Source organism: Liolophura sinensis, chromosome 6 (genome assembly GCF_032854445.1).
Source record: "Liolophura sinensis isolate JHLJ2023 chromosome 6, CUHK_Ljap_v2, whole genome shotgun sequence".
NCBI classification, from domain to species: Eukaryota; Metazoa; Mollusca; class Polyplacophora; order Chitonida; family Chitonidae; genus Liolophura; species Liolophura sinensis.
Window position 1 is genome coordinate 51,056,800 of NC_088300.1, and position 27,591 is coordinate 51,084,390.

The 27,591-nt window shown below is 38.2% G+C and overlaps 3 protein-coding genes across 3 annotated transcripts; 2 read left to right on the forward strand and 1 right to left on the reverse strand.

Annotated features, from left to right (window-relative positions):
• Positions 1 to 3,684: 3,684 nt before the first annotated feature.
• LOC135468491 (tetraspanin-33-like) lies at positions 3,685 to 13,681 on the reverse strand. Its single transcript, XM_064746774.1, has 7 exons — positions 13,583 to 13,681; positions 10,637 to 10,837; positions 9,993 to 10,166; positions 9,155 to 9,310; positions 6,952 to 6,999; positions 6,358 to 6,474; positions 3,685 to 5,928 (listed from the first exon to the last, which is right to left on the reverse strand). The coding sequence occupies exons 1-7, from the start codon at positions 13,661 to 13,663 to the stop codon at positions 5,845 to 5,847; spliced, it is 861 nt and encodes a 286-aa protein (XP_064602844.1). The 5' UTR covers positions 13,664 to 13,681; the 3' UTR covers positions 3,685 to 5,844.
• Positions 13,682 to 15,140: 1,459 nt separating this feature from the next.
• LOC135467321 (piggyBac transposable element-derived protein 3-like) lies at positions 15,141 to 16,358 on the forward strand. Its single transcript, XM_064745089.1, has one exon. It carries the CDS (start codon positions 15,141 to 15,143, stop codon positions 16,356 to 16,358), a length of 1,218 nt encoding a protein of 405 aa, XP_064601159.1.
• Positions 16,359 to 18,341: 1,983 nt separating this feature from the next.
• Positions 18,342 to 21,549, forward strand: LOC135468226 (succinate dehydrogenase [ubiquinone] cytochrome b small subunit, mitochondrial-like). Its single transcript, XM_064746351.1, has 4 exons — positions 18,342 to 18,475; positions 19,886 to 20,020; positions 20,227 to 20,389; positions 20,801 to 21,549. Exons 1-4 carry the CDS (start codon positions 18,442 to 18,444, stop codon positions 20,958 to 20,960), a joined length of 492 nt encoding a protein of 163 aa, XP_064602421.1. The 5' UTR covers positions 18,342 to 18,441; the 3' UTR covers positions 20,961 to 21,549.
• The last annotated feature ends 6,042 nt before the right edge of the window (positions 21,550 to 27,591 follow it).

The window sequence follows — 27,591 nt, forward strand, 5'->3', positions numbered from 1 at the left end:
CTTCATTAAGCAAGTGAGGCCCAACCTTGAAAATTCAGAGGTTTTTAAAACAAGGGGTGAAATGGAAAAGATTCAGGCAAGCTGGTTGGGAGACCAATTGCATGCTGAACTCATTCTAATTTAAAATGCTCATGTGAGAAGTCAAGCAACTCATTCTGGGGAACATCCCACATTATACTCTTGCATTACATACATAAAAAAATATTACACACATGGTTTCCTGCCTTACACTATTGAGATACATTTCTTATACAAAGTAAACACAGCAGCTGACAAAACGTCCATTGTCACATCCTATGGCATATGTATATCTGTGCATTGACGTCCTACAATGGTACATATGTAATACAATATTTTATTAATCATGAATGCACTGAATATAATTTGAAAGGTTACTCAATGGATATTGAAACCACCTTTGTCAAAACAACTACAGTGAGTGCGCCCCGTTAATTGTTAAGTACATGTATACAACATAACACACAGTATAACATAAAAACTGATAGCTCAAAAAACAGAATTAAATTCCAAGGTTGTGCACTTTAAAATGAGTTATACTGACCATGCTGAACAGATTTTTATGAATCAAATTTAAATGATCATAAACCTTCAGCTCCCATTTATCAACAACAGAATGTCAGTATTCCACAAAATTTGTTCCAAATCCACATCAAGACATTGAAAATTGCATGGTATTTATTAAGAGAAGTATTTTTTATCTGCACTTCATTTTTTTTCTGCACTCCAAATAATTTGGAGTTCTGTTTGAGAACTATTGTCTTGGTTCCACGAGATCTGTTTCACAGGCGAGAGTGCAATCAAACACCACAGCCAAACATTTTATCCTGGCAAGTTTTGTTGTGTTCTGGTACAGAAAACACCATGTTTGAGTATGCGAGTCAAACCTTAACAAAAAACATTTGCGATTTGAGTATTTTCTTTTTCTTTTGAAAAGAGAGAAAATTAGTAAAATAAATGGAGAAAACCTATACTGCTCCATACTGGAAAACCTAATCTGGAATTCCTTTAAAAGAAAAAAAAAAAAAAATAATAATGAAACATAAAAATGTGCCAAAAGTCTACCCCATCTACTTTTATTTTAACCATAGAGCTATCAGTTTGCATTCTGTAGCACTTCGGAATGTTAATCTGGCAAAAATCTGTTTCACTATACAAGTCTATATACATCCTTATGAGCTTTTCCCAGGAACTCTGCTTCTTATTAGTACATTATACACACATTACCAGAGCAAGAGTGTATAAAGATCTCAAATTTCTCACTTTCCACCAGTTGCAATAAAGGGAGACAAGTCAGGTATGGAATGCAGCTAATCAGGCTGTGTTTGTGGAAGCCCAGCACTTAGCACAAAAGTTCCATTGTCAACACAAAGGATTACAAATAGCATAGCAGCCATACGAGATATACCAAATTAAAAAATAAATACATTTTTGTGCATCACAGGCCTGTTATATGTTAATACAAACAGGCAGTATGTTCACTTTCATATCACTATATCAACTGATAAAGTGGGGCAAGACAAACAACAAAAGATTTGCTGACCAGAACAAACAAATATCAAAAAAAGCCAAATACAAGCCATATGGCAACTGTGTAAATATAATAGACAAAATATCAAATCAGTAAAACTGAGGAGTACAGTTAGGTGAGTATATTGGGCAATACACAATAGAAGAGCATAAATATGCTAACCACAATGCCAATAACATGCAGGAATTCTGGATGAAGATACGAGTGCTAAAGCAAACAGAAAATTGATTTCAGATGAGTCTAAAATTCACATTCAATTCATAAAGTGCATGAATTCCTTTTGCAACTGGGATAACTCTTTCCAGACATAATGATTTAATGATTCAACAATATCAGCTGAAGCCTATGCTAGGACAGTTATATTTTAAGAAGGATCAGACACACGGTAGTTTGAAGCATTAGCTTATAGAGGGTGTTAGCAGAAATCATAAATGCATGAAAACTACAAAATATTAAGGTACATCAAAGCTAACTGAAGAACAAAAACATAAAAACCACAGGTAAACATAAGCCAACACCAGAGAATGGAATACATCAATGTACATGTATTATGCTGGTTTAAACTTTCTATATCTAAATCTATACCCAGGTTACACTAACTGTACAATGGATAGGAAGGGTTGGTATTCATGGTTTATACATGCATAGACAGTTTGGCAGTAATATTGTGAAGAGGGTAGTGTGATAAGGGAGAAAAACAAGTCTCAATCACTCCATATTAAAACACACAATATTCAGCAGATTTCACCAGAAAAAAATACACCAAATTGTCTCTCCATGGAAAATGTACAAGTTGCGTTTTCTTCAATTTCAATTATTAAAAGTCTAAATAGGTATGGAAGTCACTGTATCCTATCTTTGGAAGGCATTAGGTGTCCATGTATATATATATATATATATACGTATATTGATTAAAATGTTTTGGAAAAATTTCTTGACATGGGGGAAACTAGTTTGGAAAAGGAAATCAGTTTGGTTCATTATGTTTTATACATATTTGGTGAGAATAATGCTGTTAATAACCCAAAGCTAGCTTACAACATTCTGACAATACATTACTAACATGTGCCATGTAGCAAGTTTTCTTATTAGTTGATTTTCATGAAACTCTTCCCCAGTATTTAAGGTAAAGTCACTTGTCACATCGAAAAAAAAAATGAGCTGGTATTTCACTCAACTGTGAAGAAAACTTACTAGTACAATGCTTGAAAAATATACAAAACTGTTTGTGAAAAACTTTGGTCTAATGCATGTATAATGTATGTCCGCATGTATAATGTATGTATAACCTAGATTGTCATGTTGTATTCAGCCCAAGGCAATAGCCTACATTTATATCAGAAAAGAATACTGACATCCAATATATTAGTGTGTTCACAGACATGGGTATATATTATTGACAAATTTCTCCAAGTTTACATACCCTCACAATAACATATACAATATCCCTGAATAAAATCATCATAAACCACAGAGAGAAAAGCTCCAAATACACGCAGCACATTCTTCCTACTCCTTGCCAAACAGTGGCCAATTCCCTGAAAACCATTTCTGATTTAAGTCCAAATTTGAAATACGATCTTAAAGCTTATTTTTGGGCTTTGGAAAGTGAAATTTTGTCCCCCTCATGAACGTTATCTCAACAGGTTTAAATATTAAAAACTAAGCACCACGAAGAGTTTTTAAATTCCGACACAAGTCAGAAACAGCTCTGTGGAATCCTGCCCAGGTCCCAGATGCATTGAGATCCCATTGTTTTGGATTGTTTTCTACTGTGTTCAACTAAAAAGTTGGTCACAAACAGTTTCTATATATGTATATACATATATATATATATATACATTATCCATAAAGACAATGATTTCACACAAAGAGAAAGGAGCAGAGCCATAATCCTGACATCTAAGGGTAATGATAAACATTATGGGCAGAATGAACAAGACACAACAGCCACTCTTCACAAGTGCACATCAAACAGCTGATTGTTGCAGGTTAGCTCATGGCCGCGTCCGACAGACAAAACAACTGGTTATTATTTCATATCCTTACACCTTGGGCAGTCACACATACATAAATATATATATATATATATATATATATATATATATATATATATACAGAACAATCGATCCCTCATCCAACATACCTATTGGAACTGTCAATCAGGAACATACAAATGGCCAATCATACGCAGTATTGCTGCAAATAGATTAACCAGATGTCCCACGCATCGGTTACAATGTTCAATCTTTCTGTGAATGGACCGGAATGGAATGGAAAGTAACACTGTCATGAGAAGGGGTGGTGGGACATCGGATGTGTTGGAGGGTTGGCATAAGATGTGGGGTCTGAATGGTCTATGTGCTTGGGGGACCATAGATACTCAGCAGCCAGTTTGTAGTCTAATACCCTGTATTTATTATGGCTGGAAGGTGGACATATGATGACTGTCTGAATGCCATTCCATGTAACAGCCATAACTGGGTTCAATATGTCTAAGTGTAGGGTGTTCCATGCCTGACAATACTGCTTCGGACAAACAGATGACTTGTTCAGTTTACTGCCTCAGCAGGAAGAATAAATGTCGGGTTTGGATAAAGATCAGTATATTATTGATATTATTATCAGATTATTGATCGCTGGTATGAATTTGGTTTGGAAACATCTGTACTGCATGTGACAAGGAAGATGGATGATGCCCAACCCTGTATGAAGCCTGCAACATGACCTTTGACATGACACCATTTGGCACAGGTAAAATAGCAAGCAAGCAAACATTTCCCAAACTGATAATAAATCACTGCAAAATACAACATGCTCCTGAACTCTTGATCAGATAAGCCACATATGACAATGAACAAGTTGCTTTTAACATACTGCATGCTCTGCTTTTCACAAATATTGTAAATTTAGTGTAGAATTATAATTGTAGACAAGATGATCAGGCTAAGTGTCATCAAAGTACCGTATTACATGTGTCCAATGTTATGTTTTAAAGGATAAAGGATTACTTTTACTTTCTGCTTGTGCTATTCTTTACAGTACAGGTCCAGAATGAACTCATGCACCCTAGATTCAGTAGAAAAGGCATGGAGATGACAGAATAAGTACACCAGTACCCAAAGCAGGAAAATGACAAAGAGCCATATTAGGAAGTAACAACATTCAGACGAGCACTTCACACACACACATATTCATGCATCAATATGATAAACAGTTGTCACAGTTGGACATATCACGTATATATCAGTTTATATGTAGATCCGTTGGTAGAATAAATATAGATGTACAATGTATAAGGCCGTGTTAACTGACGTAATACTTAGGACGAGAAAGAACTCCAGGGGTTGTTCTTAAACAACTCTGGCTTCAACCTAAACAGGCCACATACACCGTTGGAAAACTCCAGGAAACCTAACAGACTGAGGCTAGACATGGTATCTGACACTGTGGGGTGTCACTGTGTCATCTGTCTTGGCCTCATAGTGTGTCATGTTGTCTGACACTCTGAGGTCTGACATAGTGATATCTCATACACTATTTTACCAGTTACATGTAAGTTTTTACACCACAACGCCTACCATTAGGCCTGAGATTCGACAATTAAAAATCTGACCCTGTAAGGTCTGACAGTTTGGGATGGGCAGTATTAAGCCCAACACTGAGGTCTGACAATGGTAGGCCCAACACTGTGAGGTCTGACAATGGTAGGCCCAACACTGTGAGGTCTGACAATTTTCCGTCTGATACTGTGATGTCCGACAATGGTAGCCCCGACACTGTCAGGTCTGACAATATTACATGTAGACTTGACACTGTCAGGTCTGACAATGCTACAAGTATGTCTGATACTGTGAGGACTGACAATGTTACAAGTAGGCTTGACACTGTGAGGTCTGACAGGTTACATGTGGGCTTGACATTGTGAGGTCTGACAATGTTACATCTACGTATGACACCGTGAGGACTGACAATGTTACATGTAGGCTTGACACTGAGGTCTAACAATGGTAGGCCTCATGGTGTCAGGCCTAACAATCGTCAGACTTCACAGAATGAGGTCTGACAATTTTAGGCCTGACACAGTGAGGTCTGACAAAAGTAGGCCAGACTCTGCAGCGTCTGATAATTTTAGGCAACATGCAATGAGGTCACATAAAATTAGGTCCTAACACTGTGAGATCTGACAATGTTAGATCTCACTGTGCGAGGTTAGGCTGTGTAAGCGGTGAAACGAAAGAATCGCAGACGTGGTGAGGTGGTGATGATGGGTGGGCGGCTGAGGATGGGGAGGGTTACACGCGACGACTGTACTCCCACTGGGCCTTCTGATCCAGCACCTGACCCTCCAGAACACGAGCTAGGAATATTCCCACCAGCTGTAAATACACAGGATATAACATTCATCACTTGACAGTCACAGAGACAAGTCATATATAGTGAAACGTAAGTGATTTTCGGTGACCCTTATTGGAGCGCTTTGTTAGAAGAATGTGATCAGATTATACACAATTTGAAGCCTAAATTCTTTTAAGGTTGTCAACTAATAAAACTCCAGTGCGTCAGCGTTTGTAAATTCGTGCTTGTTTTTTTAATTGGTTTTTTGATGCAAATATTTTTTTTGCTTTATTTTCCATGTTTATTTATTAAAAATCCTTATCTTTTTCATTCAAATCTACAATAAAAAAAAATCCTACCAAGATAACCTAATTTTTTCTGATTAGTGGCTCTTCAGAGGTTAGTTATTCCCAACTAAGGACTTTTTAAGGATGGCCTACATGAAAACAGAAGCCATGTACACCACTGACCTGTGGCACTGCCACGCAGACTGCAATTATCCCCACTATGTGTAGATTCTGTTCTGCCCACTTGATCACAGCGTCCACGCACCCATCCGTGTAGATCTCTTTGTTGGCTGTACTTATCTGTAAATATACACCCTCAAAAAGTGTTCAACTGAAAACAACAATCAAGGTTTGTATCATGATTCACAATGACTCAGGAGCCTCTTACAAATGCAATTGCTGTGATTTCAACCCCAGCTTATGGTGGCTTCCTCTCTATTCGTATGTGAGAAAGTCTGCCAGAATCCTGTGGGTTCCCCCAGGTTCTGCTTGGTTTCCTCCCACATTTAATGCTAGCTGATGTCATACAAGTGAAATATTCTTGAGTATGTAAAACACCAATGAAATAATCAACTCAATCAAATATTCAAAAAATGCGTATGTATCATGAGCATTCATACTTTAGGTATAGAACCCCTTTATCTGCATACATAACATGTCTAGTTCTTTGTACAGGACAAAATACAAGCAAGCTAACAAAGGGAAGTAATCCTTGTCACATGACGAAAACGGTGAATAACCCATTTTTTGTTTTTACTGACAAGAAATACAACTCACTAATTTCTGCAGCATGTCAGCTCCACACAGCAAATTTGGCAAACCAATCTGAAAATGGGAGAGCAGAAGATATAGGTACTCAACTTCACAATTTTAGGACAGCGAATCCAGTAGTATTGTAGTATAATCAAGTCAGTTTCTACATGTGAAATGTAATACTGAATGGGGTGTTTATTCTAAAATAAAACCTCACTACAGCTGTAATTCATCCATTAAATATGATGAAATAAAACCTCTACAACCAAAATGATTTTGTCAGAGATTCCACTTCTTGTAGACAATGCAAACAACAACAAGGGATCATCTTCTTATATCACTGCTTGCCTTTTTTGTCAACCTATTTAAAACTTGACCTTCTAACATGCTGGAATCAGCTTCCAAATAAGTCAGTCCAAAGACATCCTATAATGCAGAGAGTTTAATAAAAGACTGTCATTATGCAATCAATCCACATCAAAGGAAAACTGCATAACATATGTAACACTTAGGGTTTTGCTTTATTTTTTAGCAAAATAATTCACATTATTAGTGACGGTTTTATTGTGTCAGTCTTGCTCTAATAGCAGACGCGTCAGCAGCAATTTGAAAGTGGTACAGCCATTGGTAAATTATCTCAGCACAAAAGGCAAGGTTGCAGGGTTCGCCTAGGGTTCAGAGGTCGCCTAGGGTTCAGGGGCTGCCTAGGTCACGGAAGCTTTGGGATGTTAGACAGCTGAAGTAGGTCTGAAATCCTGTTATGGGGTTTTTATTTTTCACATACATCCATTGCAGTTTTTAGACTTTGGAGATAAATATATTACTATACATGTGCTGCATGTTTGCATGTAAGCCAGCCCTGTTCGCAATGCATCATGGGTAAGTCACAACAGCCCCGATGGCATTCCCCCATACCATCAGGATATACATGCAATAAAAATCCATGGCCAATATGCAAAAAATTACTATTAACACATGTACCTTAAGTCATTACTCTTATTAGGCCAAATTCAACCGTTAAAGAAAAATATCGTGGTTTCCAGTTTATATTCAGGTCTAGACCTTACATGCCTGAAAGGAAGAGACAGGCTTTAGGATGCCACACAGAAAAGATTTGGACTGAGGATCTTTTGAAAAGAAAACAATACACAACACGGTTTATTCCTTCTACCTATTTAGACTAAAAAATCTTATCTTTATAGTCTCCTAACATTTTCTGTCACTTACATGCACTCTGTCCTCACTTGCGCTTAAAACTGAACTGAGCCTAGGCAAACCACATGGGACACTAGAGTGTGGTGATTGCAAACCATGTGTCCAGCAACATGAAATGAACATACTTAGCCAGGTGCAGTGATCGCTAAGGCCTAACTTGATCGAGACTCTAGGCTGGTTTTCAGTACTAGATGCAATGTATATGATATCTAGTAGTGTGGGGTTCAAACCCAGCTGAATACTTTTCATTTTTGTCATGCATTTTCTCCATGCTGCCTGTTTTTGTAAATACTGTTACAATTTGCACATATAGTTTGAATCTGTTGAATTTTCCAATCTCTATGTACTTTGGCAGTTGAAGAAGGCTAAAGATATGTGTGTTAGGATGTGTTGGTAAACAAATGTTTTCCAGACCTTCATTTTACTGATCATGGCAAATTAGTTCAGTGCATTACTTTCATAGTGTTTTCTTATTTGACGTTCAATAGGACCTTGGTGCTTTGACACCGGTATCGCTTTGAGTAACATAATGGTTTTAATTTTCTTCGCTTTTTGTTTTTACTGGGTTTTTTTTATGAAAAGATACCAGCTGTAGTGCTTTCAACGCCACTGCAGACCTTTGGCTCATAACCACATTTCCAAATTTTTTTTATAGCAATTCTCAACTACTTTCTAACATCCTGTGAAAACTGCTGAAATACATCTACTGGGATATTATAACCCTGTGTAGAAAAATAAGATAAAACACTTGACTGCAGTCTTGAATATGTCACTCTGATTAAATTCAAAGTAATATTCTTCCACAGCAAAATGTAAACAGATATTGATGCAATGAAATCAAAAACACTCCGACAAAATATTCTAATATGGGAAAGAAAATTCCAGATTTACAAACAATTCTGGGATGAATAATCCAACTTTATACCCGAATTGAAATTTTTATCCCAGAACATGGTAATCTGGGATCGTTCTACTCTCCACATTACTCCATCAAGGGTTCAAATAAACTTACATTAAAGCTGTCAGGGTTCCTACAACAGGAATAAGGGACGTCACATTTGATAGAGTTGAAGCCGTTCTCTGCTGTGGAGTCAGCACTCGTACAGTTAAAATACATGTTTTTGTTCCAGTCTTTATATCCTGCTTCACTGGCTCCACAACACTGAAACTGAAGATGAGAAGGGAATGAATGAATGACTATGCCTTAACGCCACATTGGCAATATTTCTGATATATCATGGCGAGGTCAGCAGTTTAAAATATACTGTAATTCTACAAACTTTTCGCATGTGTGAAAGGTATTTGTTCAAGCATATTCTGAGGGTATTACTCTGGGTCAACGGACAAAATAATACTATTTTTTGTGAGGCCCTGAAATTGGTCAACCCAACCAATAGTTTTGCTTCCAAAATTAAAGTAAAAGGGTGCAGACATGTTAATCGATGGTGCTGAAGATTAAATACACAACTTATCTCAAGAAAGCAAATCTATACTTTTGACACAGCTCAACTTCTCTTTATCCGCCTTGGAAGCTTTGGTGAATGGAAAATATGACTTACAAACACAAAAAAACAAAAAAGTCTTATAGCCATTAAATTTTGGAGATGAGTAAAGACGAGTTTTACATTTTTGTGCATTTGTTTCTTTGAGGCTTAACTTCATCCTCAACATAATCCTAAGCATTTCACCATCATATTGTGCTTGGTCCCAAAGCAGTAATTGATCAATGTATCGAAAGTCCATCTTAGATATGACTTGGGTCTCCAGCTGAATACAAGATATGAAGCAGCTACAAGTTTTACACACAAAACTGAAGCTGCTGATAGAGAATGAAGTGTGTGTGCACCAACCTCTTCCTGAAACCAGTCCACAATGCCCTGCAGCTCTGGGTCATCGTGGTATTTTGTTATAACAGTGTCCTTCAGTTCATCGGTTAAGGCTGTAATGATCTGATCTTTGAAGGCAAACGCCATGACTGAGCCAGCTACCAACACCAGAAATATCACCACCAAGGCGATGTAATACTGAAGTAGAAACAACCCAAATTCAGACAATACACACATTTACGCTATTAGTCATTTATTTATATGACTTAGATTTAGTGATTTTAAAGCACAGGCAAGATTAAAAAAAAACTTATGTCTTAATTTAACTTTGTCTCTAAATTTGTATTAGGTTTTCTCTGGAAAATTTAATCCCCCCTGGACAAAAAGGCTGTCCACTTGAAAGTTTTGTGGCACACAAAGGCACAGTAAATAAACTGAAATTTCACTCACTGCTACATGTAAGTTGCGCTCAATTTGGCTTTATCTGAGAGTTCTATTGACCTTTAATAAAAGGTGCTTTTATGTTTGTTTGTCGGGTGGGATGACACCATACATAGCACAAAATGTAACATTTTCCTCCAAAAATGCACTTTTGGGGTAAACTTTTACGTCATTATACTTTAAGTCACACATAGATACATGAATCTTGATTCACATATTAAACTTACAATTTTGAGCAGAATAACAGTTTCACGGAGGGCACCAATGCAGCCGCAGAAGCCTAGGAAAAAAATGATGATGCCGACAACAATGAAGATGATGGAGATGTCAAAGAGAAGGTCAGCCACCCCATTGATGTTCACTTCAGCATATTTTGTCTTTTCCACAAATGCCCACACTCCTAGCCCCACTGCCACCAGTCCTATGAGCTTTAACAAAACATAGAAAAGGACATACATGTAGAGAACTCAACATTCAATATGTGCATGTGACAAGTAAAAGAGCATACAGCTTGGGAATTCGCTCAAGAAAGCCATTCTGATTTTTGGTGTTCAAACTGCATGCTCAATGTTTCACACCTGTCTTTAGACAGTTTACACGACTTCATACATGTATTGCTCACTTTTTTAAAATACACAATGCCTGAATGTAATATTAAAAATTTTATTTCGTTTTAATTAAAAAAGACCTTTTAATTTACCAAATTCAACAACGTTTAGTGAGCCCCAACATGACTGCTTTAGCAGTTATATTGCGAATATTATGTTTAACCAATGGCCTTTCCCCACTAATACAGGTTATTGCTACCCAGAAAAAATCTTGAGTACAACTTTGGAGTCCAGATATGAACTGAATTCATGCACTTTTAGCCTATTGTCGAAGATATGGTTTTATAAATGTTTGGTCTACACAAGACAACAACACATCATGATACATGTATACACCTGCATCTAAGTTAAGTATAAGCAGTGCTTGTACATGTACAGTTCACTGTAACCCCATTGTGTGTTGTCACACACCACTGCCCCCGACCACTCGTCTCCACTCTGTTATTACTGATATGTGTACACGGTACATGACAGTAATACATATAGGTCGCTATCTGCTTGATGCACTATTCCACAAAGAACAGCCCTGTTCATATTTCTGATCAGGAACAGGATATGTGTAGTACATGAACCTCTACTGATAAAGAGTTAATGTGTTACTAGAAGAATAAAGAACATACACTGGAACAAAATATAAAAACTAACCAGCAGTTAAAGTACTTATTATTTTCTCTTTCACAGCAATTTAGGCACATTGCTAATGAAATATTTCATCATTCATTGTAAATGCTCTAAAGTGTCTACATGTAAAAAGATGCTAATTTTTTAAATGAACCATATCCAATGTAAAAAAAAAAAATCCACAAAATAAACAATAGGACAGTGTCAAAATAACTAGGGTGATTCTGATCTATTTTTTTTTCTGGCCATTGCCAATTTTGTGATTTTATACCACCGTGTAGTTCTTTGGCTGTGTAAAGTGAAACAGAAGTTTCCTGAAGCTAATTTTACTCAACAGTGATTGTAATGACACATTCATGCTGAGAACAGACACCGGATAGTTCCTAGTGGGCTTGGGTTTTAAGAAGCAGACGTGTACATGTCTGAGTGGAAGTGTGTTCGTCTACATGCAATATACTACATATACTACATGTATCTGTGCTCCTCAAAACAAGATATGTAGGGCAGCAACAAAAGGTAAAGCCACAAGCAATTACAGAAACCTTTATATCCTCCAGATATCACACGCAATGTGCCTATTCCTAACACTTTACATAAACTAGTTGTGCACGCACAGCGGCATCTATACAAATTTCTTTTGAAGCACTGGTACCGTTAGTGTGTCATGAATACAGGAACCCCCACACACGAACAGCACAAAAAAAGTGCTCATACTGTCACTTCCCGCTGCACTGTACATGTACATCTGGCCACTGCTATAGGCTGACAAAAACCTTCTGTACCTGATCTAACAGTTATCATATGAACCTTATCTTTGGCTTAATTAGTTTGTCCTGGTCTTGGAAAGGTTTATCAATCTACAGTGAATTCTTGTCATAGTGTCTCAAAACTAACATATATCTTTATTCCTTAATGAAAAAAAAAAGGTAAATGTAGTTTCAGTTGAAAGAGACCTGTATAAGAACAGTGTCTATAATTTCCACATGTATACATAAATAAAAGTGTAATCTAAATGAGTGCAAGTGCATATTATGTACCACTGAGCATGTAAATAATTTTCAAAAATGTAGAATGCAGAAGGACATTTAGTATATGGTTGGCCTGATGCACTGTATTGTATATTAAAAAAATATCTTCTTTAAATTTTTTACCATCTAAATACCCTGGCTCGAATACTTTTTCTACCACAGAGACACGCACGCACAAGCTGACTTAATATACATATATACTCACATATTTATTTTTTAGGGTGTCTTTAGACATTACAACAGAATAATTTAAAAAAAGCAGACAGTTGCAAATCATCATGTTTATTTATTTATTTACTTATTTATATGATTAAGACTTAATGCCATAAAAATGTTTAATCAAATTAAATAGAAGTTGCATCTGTGGCTTCACTTATACCTTTGGAGAACCTCGAAGTGCCCTCAGTGAATGACCAGTAACTAACAAAAAAGTGAGATCTTCATCTACAGAGTGATCTTAGTTTGTATGTTTTTCTTCCTTTCACTTATTTTACCAATAATACATTTAGGATCCGCTTTCATCTCACTAAATCTCTCAAGTTACTTTTCAGCTGTCTGTTACAATAGTAATTAAAAGCGTCACAACTGACCCAGCGCTAGTTATAGCCCATAATAATATATTTACTGTTCACAGTTAAACTTGAGCTTGAAAACCGTACGCCATGGACTAAGAATACTCTCAATATTCAACACTGGTCCACACTGAATCAAATCAAAACACTTAGATGTTCTTGTTGGAAATCAGGTTCCACCACAATTAAACCACGTACGGATACTTGAAAATTAATCAGATTTGATTTGTAAACAACGAAAATGTGAAACCTTGAGTCACCAAAAGATTGCTGAGCAGGTGAAAATATCAAGAGAAAACTATTACTACCAACGATCAGGAACCACGAGCGGATTACTTACTTACCCAAAATAATAAGTTATAGAAGAAAAGCGTGTATTTAACAACAGGACTGACGTAAGTCTGACCAGCGCTCAGGCACCCCATCTTCTCTGAATCATTGCTTCTCTCAGTTGTTGTTGTCGTCGATCGCAGCGCCAATCTGACACACCTTGTCACGTGGGTCGAATCTGACCAACCACCGTGTTGTAGTATTTGTTACAAGGGAGCTAATCTGACATAGTTGTAAAACAATAGAACACTTGTCGCTATGATGTTTATATATAGAATCTTATATTTCAAAAGGAATTCATGCACAAAAAGACAAACTTGAAGGCTATACTCCAACTGATCGAATAACACAAGAATCCTGGGTGATAATTCCTGATGATTTGAATTTGAAAGACCTAATTTCGTCTTTTACATACACAACACTGCAGTTAAATTGTTTCTTGGTTCTGACTTGTCCTCGCTTTAACCCTCTATTTACCCACGTAGCTCAGGAGCTACATAAACTCTAATAGCCCGCCAACAAAACTGTCGACTAAAACTTACCATTACTTCCCAATGTTGTGTAACAGCTACAAACTGTAGTTTCGAAATAGCAACACAGAGGGCAGCACTGTCAACTATTCATACTTCCCGCCGGAAGGCAACGTGTACCGATTGCGGGCGTCACGAGGCCGCGTGTTTTGATTGGGAAAGTTTGTCCGCGACCCAGGGGTAAAGGTATGTATACAAAAAAGTTATTGTTGCAATTAATCTGTTTGAGAAAGAGAATAACTGGGGCAATAAGTTGTTAACAAGAGTTGTTGCAACATAGCCTGAAGAAGCCCCACAAATTTATGTAGCTCTCGAGCAACATTGGTAAGTATAGACTCCATCTCTATGCTGTGTGTTTACTATGTGGTTTACGTGCTACTGTAAGACAAACAAACTAATATTTTTAAAACAATAAAAATATGTTTTCGTCTTACAACAATATTCTATTGCCTTAAAGTGTCAGTAAATTTGGAATGCATATCGCTGCAACTTATGTTTCCATTGATTTGTAGATGGCTGGGAAAAAACTAACAAATGTTCATGATGTCCTTGCTGCTGTTCTGGATTCAGACAGTGAGTTTGAGGAGTTGTCCGACGGTGATGATGACGATTGGTGTCCCGATGAAGATGGTGACGTTGACAGTGATTGTGATGATGGCGGTGTCCATGATATCCACACCTTGCTCAATCGGCCCAGCACTAGTAATGTGGATGACGATTCCAGCTCGTCAGATGGTGAACCACTGGCATCATACGTCAATCCCCAAACAGTGCATAAGACGAAAACGCCAGAAAGCTACAATTTCGAGACTCGTAGAGAGTTTGTGGCACCGCAGAATGTAGACTTTATACCTGTCTCAGTACTGCCCGAGCCTAATCCAGAACTGACACCCTATGAATTTTACAAAATATTCGTAACCGACGCTATTTTAGACGCCACCGTTCTAGAAACAAACAAGTATGCGATGAAAAAGGATGGCATCAACCTGCAGCTGACTACATCTGAACTGAAGAGGTTCGCTATGAGCCGATTGCAGATAAGATGAGCAGGAACAGATTTTATAAGATAGCGGCCTATCTTCATTTTGTGGACAATGAGGCCGTTACAGAAGACCAGAGGAAACAGGACCGCGTGTGGAAACTCCGACCGTGGCTGACATCACTCCGTGATAATTTCGGAACTGTTAGCTCTAGTGAAGAACACCAGTGTATTGACGAAATTATGGTAGCATTCAAAGGACGTTCTGCGCTAAAGCAGTACATGCAAAAAAAGCCGAAAAAGTGGGGGTTTAAGTTGTGGGCTCGTTGTAGTTCCTCTGAGTTCTGTCACGACTTTGCAGTCTATCAAGGGAAAGGCACGGGGATGGACGAACAGTATGCGCCTAATTGTGGTCTTGGTGGGAATGTCGTTTTGCAGCTTTGTGAATCATTGCTTCGTAATCACCAATACAAAATTTTCAGTGACAACTACTTCACAAACTTCGAAATGGTGGTCCAGATTACAAAACGCAACTATGGACAGTTCCTTGGAACAATTCAGACTAATCGTTGTCATAAAGCACCCCTCAAGACTGAGAAACAATTAGCACTTACTGGTAGAGGTTCAATGGATAGCGTTTATGAGAAGGACAGGAATCTGGTAGTTGTTAGGTGGAATGATAATAAATCAGTCACTCTGTTGAGCACATACATTGGTACTGAACCTATTGATACAGTGAAGCGATATGATAAGGCCCAGAAGAAGCATATTGAGGTGGAGAGACCAGCCGTAGTGAAAATGTATAATTCTAATATGGGAGGTGTAGATCTACTCGATATGATGTGTACGCTGTACAAAAGACAGCTCAAAAGCAAGCGTTGGTATCTCTACATCTTCTATCACACGCTCACAATCTGTATGGTAAATGCTTGGTTTTTGTGTCGGCGTGATTGCAAGCTCACTGGCACTAACGTCAAACTTGCACTGAAGAAATTTCAAGCAACAGCAGCTGATGCACTTATTAAGAAAGGCAAGCCGAATCGTGGGCGACCATCGGCTACATTCTTGACATCACCTCCAGCAAAGAAACAGAAGGTAACGCCAGCACCCGTTGCCGATGTGAGGTACGACCTTGTTGATCACTGGCCAGTACAACCAGGAAAGCGCAACCGTTGTAGATTCTGTCCTGCTGGATTTTCCTGGTGGCAGTGCTCCAAATGCAAAGTTCATCTGTGTATTTGCCCTGATCGCAACTGTTTTTTCGCTTACCACCATAAGTAAACTGTGCCGTTTTCAGCAAATTGCCATAAATCATACTACGGTGTTATTTTGTTGTCAGATCGTCATTGCTGGTTTAAGTTCCATTGTTCTTGTTATGTATTTGGTACCAATTGGACACAGAACACAAACATGCTTACCTACAAGCTGGATTGGAATTATTTCAACACTTCCATAAGAAATGACTGATTTCAAGCATTTCAAATAAAATTGATACAATCAGAACACGATATGGCTCGTTCTTTTCGATGTTTTAAATCTGCGTCGCTCTAAGATCAAAATATTTGGCGACAACTGCTGTCCCCAAGCATGACACATATTCAAACCGTCGCTAACCTTCAATGACCAATGTTGCTCATGAGCAACATTCCTGTTACAAGGTCACCAAGGTCAAAGGTGGCACCAAAAATCATTTCTACTCCTCAGTAAGAAATCCTATATACAAGGAAACAATTTTCAGGCTCGGTATACCTGTAGCGGTAAATAGAGGGTTAAAGCCTGATACACATTCATTCAAAAGACGTTAAAACCAAATATAACAGTTTATTAACTACAGCACACACATACGTGCGCACACACAAAAGGAAATTGTGTGAGGCCAGCAAGTTCAGAGCTTTGTAAACTGTATTTTGTTGGCTATCAGAATTCTGAGAATGCCTTAATTTAATCCAGGTACATGCAACAAACAGCATGGGCATTGATAGAGCTACGCCACAGTAAAACAGTAATAAATTAATAGTCTGAGTTAGTCTTGATAATCTGTATCATTAAAATAAAACTCTTATAAACCAGCTATAAAACAGAATACCGGGAGGACAGGCTGTGTAAACAGTATTACAGGCATGCATATATACGTATACCTACATACACACGTTTATTTGCCTATGCGTATAGTCCGGTCAACCGGTACGGACTAAATAAATAAAGTGCCGTTTTCACTTCGATCCATGCTGTCAATATTAAGATATCGATGAAAAAAAAAAAGATGACATTAAGAAATTTTACACTTTATGTTACCGGTATAAATGGTCTGGGCTTATGGCTTCATGTATGACAGTTTAATAAAATACCGGGTAGACCACAATCCTTTTCTCAGTATGTTTTCTTTTCTCAATAAAACGGTACATTTACAATAAAGTTCAGCAAACACTATTTTCCAGCTATGAGGATAATTGTCACTGACATGTATGGTAATTATTACAGGAATTAATGAACATGATGTAACGGTGTTTATTTGTAAAGAATGATTGGTACAATGTAAATGTATATAGGCCTACATAGATTGAAGGCATTGCCAAGGCCTATGAAATGCCTATAGCTGGACCAATATGCTCTTTCAAGCAGAGTCCAAAGCCAAAACTTTGCATGTTTTAATCCGTGTAGGCTATATGCCACTGTGTACAAAGCCATACGGATGGTTACAAAACGCGTCGATCTGAAGTTTGTTGACAATTACACTCACACAACTATGATCATTAATTGGACAATGTTGATGTAACACATACAGCGACTACAGATGTGTACCATAGATACATAACAGTACCGGTAGGGACCTGCTAAAGCTCTCCTACTGAAACCAACATACTGGTATATTAGAGCTATATTGCAGTAGGCCTTTTTATTTATTTATTTACTTATTTATGAATAGAGCTAGGTCACGCGCCTTACAATTACATCAAAAAATTTATGAGGTTGAGGAGATTTTAAGTGGACTAACAACCATTGTGGTACTAAAAATGGCGAAAAATTGTTTGTGCATTTTACAGCCTTTAGAAGAAAGTATACTTTTATCGATGTAAAATATTTCTTTTATATTCGTCACATAAAGGCTGGCAGGCTTTACGAGAAGTATTTGAGAGTTATCTCCCATCTTATGTAAAACCTCTGCCGTCACAGAAACTTAATAATTTACTTCACTAACAAGGATATAACAGTAAACTTTTTCCTGCATAGTTAATTTAATTTTCAAAATATTCCAAATTTCGTCTCTGTAGGAAGTATTTTGAAACACACACACTCTACTGTAGAGCAGAGGTTATGTTAACTGCAAGGTCTTCATAGTTGACAGTGACCTTGTTTGGGGAAAATGGCTGCTCTCACCTTGTTGCGATCTTGCCGAGGTAAACAAACGTGTTATTTGCATTACAAGTGACTTTTACAACAGTTTCACATGTTATATTTTATCTTCAATCAATGGACTGCAAAGTGTTGCGTTTTCAAGCAAGATTGCAGGCATTATTATCTGTATTCACAGGTTGAGTTCGGCACGTCACACCACTGTCGCGGAAGTTGTTGTTGTACTATCATGTAAACCAGTATGTCTCATTTTGTTGACCTCGTCTGCTACGGCTGCGCTGTTTCGAAACAAGTATTCCATGCACAACATCATTCACTTTGTGTTTGTAAAGTTCACCATGACTTTATCAGATAAATCATTAGAGCCACAGGAATCACGGCTTAATGGTGTAAAAATGGTTGAAGCCACGGCTCTTGTTGTTTTTGATTACAGGATCGTTGATAAAAAAGCTGTACATACTGTAATCATCATTTGGATACATAATTTGTAAAAAGGAAATTTAATATCAGCTTTAAAGTCTAGAAATTATCTTCAAGTGGTGAATGCAAATTTTGGACAACACTAGCAGTGTATCTACAGTGTAAGCCTGTGTTGTCAGGTTGAGTGAAAGATGATAATGCTGAGCTTAAGTTAAGGCTAACATTTGACCTTTGAGATGAAATGAGTCAAAGTATGCAAATCCTTATATTGAACAATTGCTAAAGTTATTATTATTTCCTTTATGATATTATTTCTACCTTTTAAATACAGTGTGGCTAAGTTTCAAAATTGATGATATAAATCATCGATCTCTGACAGGGTTAATGATGTTATTTAATCTTATTATCATAAAGATGCCCTCGCTGACTGAGCCATATGTATAATAATTTTTGTTTAACCTTAATTAATGAGGTTGCATGCTAAAATATAGCTTACCCAGGCTCAGCTGCTGGTTTGGGTCACAAAGTGGAATAATAATCAGTGGTGAGGTACATGAGCCCACATGGCACCCAGGACAGAGAATGATTTAAACAATAACCTGTTGATGACCCTCATTGGGAAGTCGTGCATTGTTCTTCATTTAAGTTTGTATGGGGTAAGACAGCAGTCTGATTTAAAGTAAGTAATTAAAAAAAATGCATCACAATATTTGTCAGGTAACTGATAAAGTTACATGGTACATCAACCAAAATAAGAAATAAACGTCTGGCTACATCCTTGCCTTAATTGTCCCTCAGCATAAAGATACAGGACAAGTAGTGGAGTGCCTGATGTCATTGTATGGTGACAAGTGGGTGGCTTCATGATATCATGTGAGTATGTCACGCTGTGTCCAAAATAATGTGGAAAGCAAACAAAACTTTGTGCTTGATTGTTTTCAGAAACAGTTCCATGCATGGTACACTGTGAAAATTTGCATTATAATGGGGGAACATAATGTTGAAATCTCATTTAAATTTGTTTCTTCTTACAGGCAAGGGCTGCCTTTTGTTATTGAAGCCCAACACATTATCTACATTAGGAATGTCAGATGTCAGCAGAAAGTCGCTGGCCTTTAGTTCCCCGGTCCTCGCCATGTTCAAGGCTCATCGAGGACCCTACACACCAGGTACTGTACTCATTTACACCTTCTTTGAAGATTGTCTTTTAGGCTGTTTCATTACACAAGACACATTAGACCAGCTGCAAAGTTAGCAGGTGAATTTGATGTTAAATTGGCAATATTGGCTCTGCTTTGAATAAAAATGATCAAGGATCAGTACCTGTTCATTCTTTATTCACTCCATGTCCACAACTACTGTTTTCCTTTTACAGCTGAGAAACAAGGCTCAGGTCATGTGATGACAGCGGCCACTCACTGGTCAGTAGAGAGAGCTGTGACAGTAAGCTTGTTGGCCATACTTCCAGCAGCTCTCTTTGTGCAAGGCCCAATCATGGATTATGCGCTGGCCACCTCTGTGGTTCTGCATGGTTATTGGTAAGGCTATTTTTTTTCATTCACATATTAGAAGTCATGTTGGTCATGGAATTTCATACAGCTAGAAGATTTCAGGTGCACAATATATGGGTTGCTTTTATTAGGTTTTCAATTACATTTGGGGTGCTATATGTTCTTCTGACACATGACAGGCTTTGGACAGGTAGAGTTGCAAGTTCAAGTCTGGTTCACAGCAATTTTGCTGGAGCTGTATGTTATAGTGTTTGTCAAGTAGGTAGCAGTTTCCACATGGTGTCCAGAACGTGTAAACCAAATCCCTGAGATAAGAATGTGATGTTTGTAAAAATAACAAACTAGAAATTAAACTGAGGGCTTTTGGTGTAGAACAGCTTAATGTTTTAGTCCTGTGCTATGTTTACATTGCTCATGACAATATGTCTTTTGTTACAGGGGCCTGCATGGAGTCGCCACAGACTACGTTACAAAATTTGTTCCCAGAATAAACATTCTCACCAACATTGTTACAGTTCTTGCCCTGGGTGGACTCTACTACTTTAACTATGCCGATGTGGGTGTTTGTAAAGCCATTGAGATGGTCTGGTCCCTGTGAAATGTGACGTCATATGGGACTGTTTCTATGTTCATGTTATAGAGAGAAGAAATATTGGCCAGGCAAGGATTCTTAAGACGGAAAATGTCTGGGTGTTCCAGGTGATCTGATGGTTTACTGTTAAAACAGTATGTGTTGGAAGAAAGCCTGTGGCAGGCTCATATGCATGCTACATGTAGCTTTACAGTATAACTTACATGATGTATCTAGGGATTTTTTTAGCTGAATTAAGTGAATATCAAATTGTATAAGGCAATTTTGAAGTTCTCAGACTTTTCAGCAGTATTGGAAAACAGAAATTTAAATTGTATCTCTGTAAAGCTAACATTTCAAGAATGAAGAATTGTATATTAGTAATTAGCAGTTTCTGGATAACCATTTCTTTACATGTTCTTGTTATCCACTTGAATGTAACAGCTGTGCTTATTCCCACATTATGGTTCATTGCTGTTCGAATTCTGGAAGAGTTGGGTTAATAAATCTTTCATGTACACTGAACGCATATGGTTTGGGAACCATAAATAAGCTCATTGAAGAGACTAATATATTTCAACAGTATGAAAGATCTATTAAAGTCTGTCTAAATCGTCATATGTGGTTGTGTGATATATTTGTGATGGCTATGAAATGTATGTCCTTTACATTAAAAGGAGAGACAACAAGTAATTTAACCTTAGTTATTTCGGAAGAGGGGAAACGGATACAGAAATTTTGTTCATACAAGCTTGTTAACTCTAAATCAACTTCCTATCTAGATGTTTTACAAAGCCGTGGCAGACGCCAAAAAAACCCGAGAAACCAGAAACCTGATGTCACATCATACAAACCCAAGGCTTATATGGACAAAAGGCAAGTCAGCGTATGGGTGATGGCAGCAGTAACAGATGCATTCTCCGCTTATAGAAAGAACTCGTGCCTTATTGGTTCAAATTAATTTTTTCAATGTGCATTATTTTGAGCTACTTTGTCGGTAATGCAACATGACAGAAATAAAAAGGTTTACTTTATAAACTTCCACTGGGATACTTTATCGTTACATATATACATTTGGTGTAGTGTCTTTCCAAACAAATCGTGGTTAAGTTGGAAAACTAAGGGGCAATAATTCCCCTGAAGAGAGCCGTTATGGTTATCTCCCATCCATTGCCGTGAAACATGCCAGCAGAGGATTCCATCAAAATTTACTAAATGAGTCGGAATTTCACAAATGTAAGCTTTTTAACAGTTTCATTAAAGTGACGTGGGTAGCTCTTGTCTAGATGTATATAGTTTTATGCTGTATTGCAGTGTACCTTTCTTGAAGGATCGGGAATGAAGGTTTCTGGAAAGTGGGACTGAATTTCATCAGAACACTGCATCATACTGTTGACTCACATGGAGCACAGTCATTACCAGATATAATCATCATGCCATGATCATGTACAGGGGGCAAAAAATCAAAACGTTAAATTTTGTCCACAATTTTTCCACAAGGTAACATTTTAAAAACTTGTGACGTTGTTTTGAAGCTTTAGCTAATTTTGATTGGTAAATTAGCGATATGCATCTGTATCAAGTGAGTTTTCTCTTCACATAAACTCTATCACAGACGCATTTATCTGAAATAAACCATACAGACGGATGCAAATACTACCTTTAGCAGGGAATTTGTGGGTCCCGTCCGTCTATTTTTTTCGTGTCTTTACAGCTGTTAAAAGCAATCAACGTCTAACTTTCGTTTGGAGAATTATTGGGAATAGAACAACATGATATCATTTGAATCTTTATATTAAATTTTAAGAGAGACGTATTCAATTTTGCTTCAAGTGCCTAAGTCTAATTAATATTTTTTATCACGATAACACTCATCCAGTCTTTGTAGGCCTATCAGTAAATAAATAAATAAATAAATTTTAAAAAATAAAACAAAAAATAAAATAAAACACTCACACAAAGCACTTTTCTGTAGATGTCGTTATATTTAAAATGAGGATGAATGACAGTTTCATAGTGGCTATAAATAAATATACATGGGTTTGAAATGATGCAAATGCTGTGTTTATATCACAAATTGTGGAAATGATTAAAGTCAATACAGTCAGACATGTACTCGTCCCATAAAACATTTGCCAATCTTCTTCAAGGAGGCAGTGAGCTTCCCCTTGACACCAGCGTGGTATCTCTTGGCTTGTTTTGTCGGGACATCCGCATAACGGGCAATGTCTTTGTCATTCACACAAACCGGAAGCTCTGCTGTGGCATTCTGAGACATATTGAGGGCTGCAAGCTGAGATTGGCCAATGTGTAAAACCCCTTTTCTGGTCATTGTTTCTTGTCGATGTGCTACACCTCGTAGGATGGCCTCAAATGCTCGCTTCTTCATCTGTCGTTCTTCCCTATCGAGGAAGTAGAGTTGTTTCTCCGGTTTTGCACCAAACTGCACCTTTCTTGAAGGATCGGTGATGAATATTCCTGAAAAACAGGACTGAATTTCAACCGGACACCGCATCCTACGGTAGATGGGCTCACACGGAGCTTCACTATTGTCAGATATAATCCTCATGTTCTGCAAGAGAAAAAGTTAAAACTTATAGGCCTACAGCTCATATTCGACAAGTGTAACATTAGGAAATAGTTGTTTAACTGACAATGATTGCATAAGAAACTGTCACACCATTTATATTTTATACGCGAAAGTAAACTACTCATAAAATACTCAGTCCATTTTAAACTTGTCGTCTTTCTTCTCCCCGTGTATTTAGGCATTTGTGAAACTTGTCACGAACTAATTGCATTGCGTAGTCAATAAACAGTTTGAGGAAAAGAGTACTATATCTACGTATAGTATTATAATTTGAAATGCATACACGTCCATAAACTCACTTGTTGACTGTCTTTTGAGAACAAATTGCAGAAAATTGGTTGTCGCCTGAATGATATTCAACTATGTAGAATTTCTTCTCCTGAAAGGTGATTATGACATGTCGAAACAATAGGCTGACGTCATTCGTGACGTGTTATCACTCGGCGTCATAAATACAATGAAAAAAACCCAACGCACGCGGAAATCCCCGAAGAGTTCCGAGTGACGTTGACGTTGCGATTCTGTTGAATCCATGCGTGGAAACATACATTCGTATATATACCAGCCGTCAACCAATAAAGACGTTCCAGGTCAATAATCGCAAGGCCAATTCCCAAAACGACGTATAACACAAACCACCGAAGAACTAAGAAAGTATATAAAGTACGAAAACAGGCTGGAATCATGCAAAGAGAAGCAGTCAACGGTTTTTAATTATGTTGGGACGACGCCAGGTATATATGTTCTAAGCAATTGAGTGAAATCAGTATTTAAATCGTGTACCATGCTGAAATATCAATTGTCGACCACAAAATATGTATCTCAGATTAGCTGTGGAAAGGTGACCACAAAGCGTTGAAAGCTATAGAAAGACTATATGTTTAATGATATAATTTAGAGGAAGTGTTCAAATGTTTGGATGTAGGCCTATACGGTATAGATATTAATGACCAAATATGACAATTTGTAATGTTAAAACACTGTAATTATATCATTGAATGATCTCAAATGACGACCTTTATGCATGTAGTGTATTGTTACCAATTACACATAAGCTAGAGCGTAAGGACGAAAGTTCAATGTTAATTTATTTTGTTGGGGAATGTTTGTTTGATATGTCGGTGGCGCGTTTTTCCGGTGGAGGGAAGCGGGAAGAGGTCCTTGGAAAACATCACCGAGGAATCTGAAGGCATGGATAAACACCACGAAAGTCCAGAAGGCATGGATAAAAGCCACGAAGGTCCAGAAGGCATGGATAAACGCCACGAAGGTCCAGAAGGCATGGATAAACGCCACGAAGGTCCAGAAGGCATGGATAAATGCCACCAAGGTCCAGAAGGCATGGACAAACGCCACGAAGGTCCCAGGATACAATTCTCCTGCTGGAGAAATAATATAGACTAGTTAGTGATTCTTTTGATTACATGTTCTTGTTGTCCTCTGGAATGTAAGAGCTTTGTTAAAGAATACATATGGCATATTTATCATACGAAAATTCCCATCTTTTAAGAGACTATTTCAATCGTGAGAAGTTTTCACTTTATTATTGTCGGGTACTGGAGTTCAGGGCTCATAATCCATCCCTTTGGAAATAATCATCCCTTTGGAAATAAGGGAGGTGGTTATCTCCCTTGTACTATCATTATCAGCTTCCGATCACGAAGTATCCACCATCAAGAAATGTATCGAGGATGCTTAACCTTGTGGTAAATTTGTACAATCTCTCCCAAATCATGTGGCCATTATAGTTGGTTTATAACGCACGATTGAAATTCAAGAGATACGGCTCTGTCTATGGCACCCTGTTCTGATTGGCTGGATTATTTTGGAATGTCGCTAGTATAAGACGAAGGCCATGGCCGTTTGATTCCAGCGATTTTAAAAGTGGAGAAAACAAAAAAATTACACAAGGTTCAAATAAAAGAGTGCGAGGAGTTATTCATAGATGTGGTCTTTTTTTTTTACGAGAAAAATACACTTGAAAAAATTGTTTATATGGCGATTTGTGACCACCACTTTGCATACCGGTATATAGTCAGTGTGTAATAATGTTATAAATTGGGATGTAACACATGTTTAATAAATATATTTGCACTAGAATTTGGTCTTTTCAGCTGACAAATGTGTTCAACATGGATTTTGTTTATATATATATTTTTACTACATTCATAAATATTATCACAATTCAGATTAAATGCATATGTTTGGATATAATCAACAAATTTACATTCAAATAAATTGATAAGACAAGCATCATCCTTATTGGAACGTTATTATGCAATGGCGATAAATACCAAAGGGTGTTTGCAGATACCCACCATACAAATATTATCAAATATCCTTTTCTTCTGAATAAAAAAAAGAAGAAAAAAAGATATATTTGCAAACAAGTTTTGGTGTTCTTTCATCTGATATTGGAATCATTTTTACGTTTTCTTCTCCTTTAAATTTCTCCCCTTTTTCGTGTATATCATGTAGATTCATAGATTACTATGTATGGCATCGATAGTGAAACAAGCTTCAGCTCCGCGTGTAACACCAACTGCCTCGGCTCATTGTCCTGGTCCCGGTTTTCAAAACTGTCAAAAGGCTTAATACCAGATTTAGCTTTAAGCCAAGTCTTCAAGTTTTGTAAGTAGCCCTAAAAACCCGGTATAGCATTATATTAAACGTGAAATAAATTTCCTACTGTTATACTTATATACTCTTATAGCTTAATGCCCGAATTAGCTTATAGACACTGATGTGGACCACCTACACGCTGTCTTATAAACACTCTGGTGCGAACCGCCTGCACGCTGTCTTATAGACATCCTGATGCCGGCCGCCTGCACACTGTCTTCTATACACTCTGATGCGGACCGCCTGTACGCTGTCTTATAGACACCCTGATGCCGGCCGCCTGCACGCTGTCTTTTAGACACCCTGATGCCGGGCGCCTGCACACTGTCTTCTATACACTCTGATGGGGATTGCCTGCATACTGTCTTCTATACACTCTGATGCGGACCACCTGCACGCTGTCTTATAAACACTCTGATGCAAACCGCCTGCACGCTGTCTTATAGACACTCTGATGCCGGCCGCCTGCACGCTGTCTTCTATACACTGTGATGTGGACCACCTGTATGCTGTCTTAAAGACACCCTGATGCCGGCCGCCTGCACGCTGTCTTTTAGACACCCTGATGCCGGCCGCCTGCATGCTGTCTTCTATACATTCTGATGCAGACCGCCTGCATGCTGTCTTATAGAAACTCTGATGCGGACAGCCTGCACACTGTCTTATAGACACCCTGATGCGCACCGCCTTCACGCTGTCTTATAGAAACACTGATGCGGACCACCTACATGCTGTCTTATAAACACCTTGATGCGGACCGCCTGTTCGCTGTCTTTTAGACACTCTGATGCGAACCGCCTGCACGCTGTCTTATATACACCCTGATGCGGACCACCTGCCCCCTGTCTTCTATACACTCTGATGCGGACCAGCTGCACCCTGTCTTATAGACACCTTGATGCGGACCGCCCGCACGCTGTCTTCTATACACTCTGATGCGCACCGCCTGCACGCTGTCTTCTATACACTCTGATGCAGACCGCCTGCACGCTGTCTTATAGACACCCTGATGCGGACCGCCTGTACCCTGTCTTCTATACACTCTGATGCGCACCGCCTGCACGCTGTCTTCTATACACTCTGATGCGGACTGCCTGCACGCTGTCTTATAGACACCTTGTTGTGGACCGCCTGCAGGTTGTCTTATAGACACCCTGATGCCGGCCGCCTGCATGCTGTCTTCGATACACTCTGATACTGACCGCCTGCACGCTGTCTTATAGAAACTCTGATGCGGACCGCCTGCACACTGTCTTATAGACACTCTGATGCGGACCGCCTGCACGCTGTCTTATAGACACCTTGATGCGGACCGCCTGCACGTTGTCTTATAGACACTCTGATGCGGACCAGCTGCACGCTGTCTTATAGACACCTTGATGCGGACCGCCTGCACGCTGTCTTCTATACACTCTGATGTGGACCGCCTGCACGCTATCTTCTATA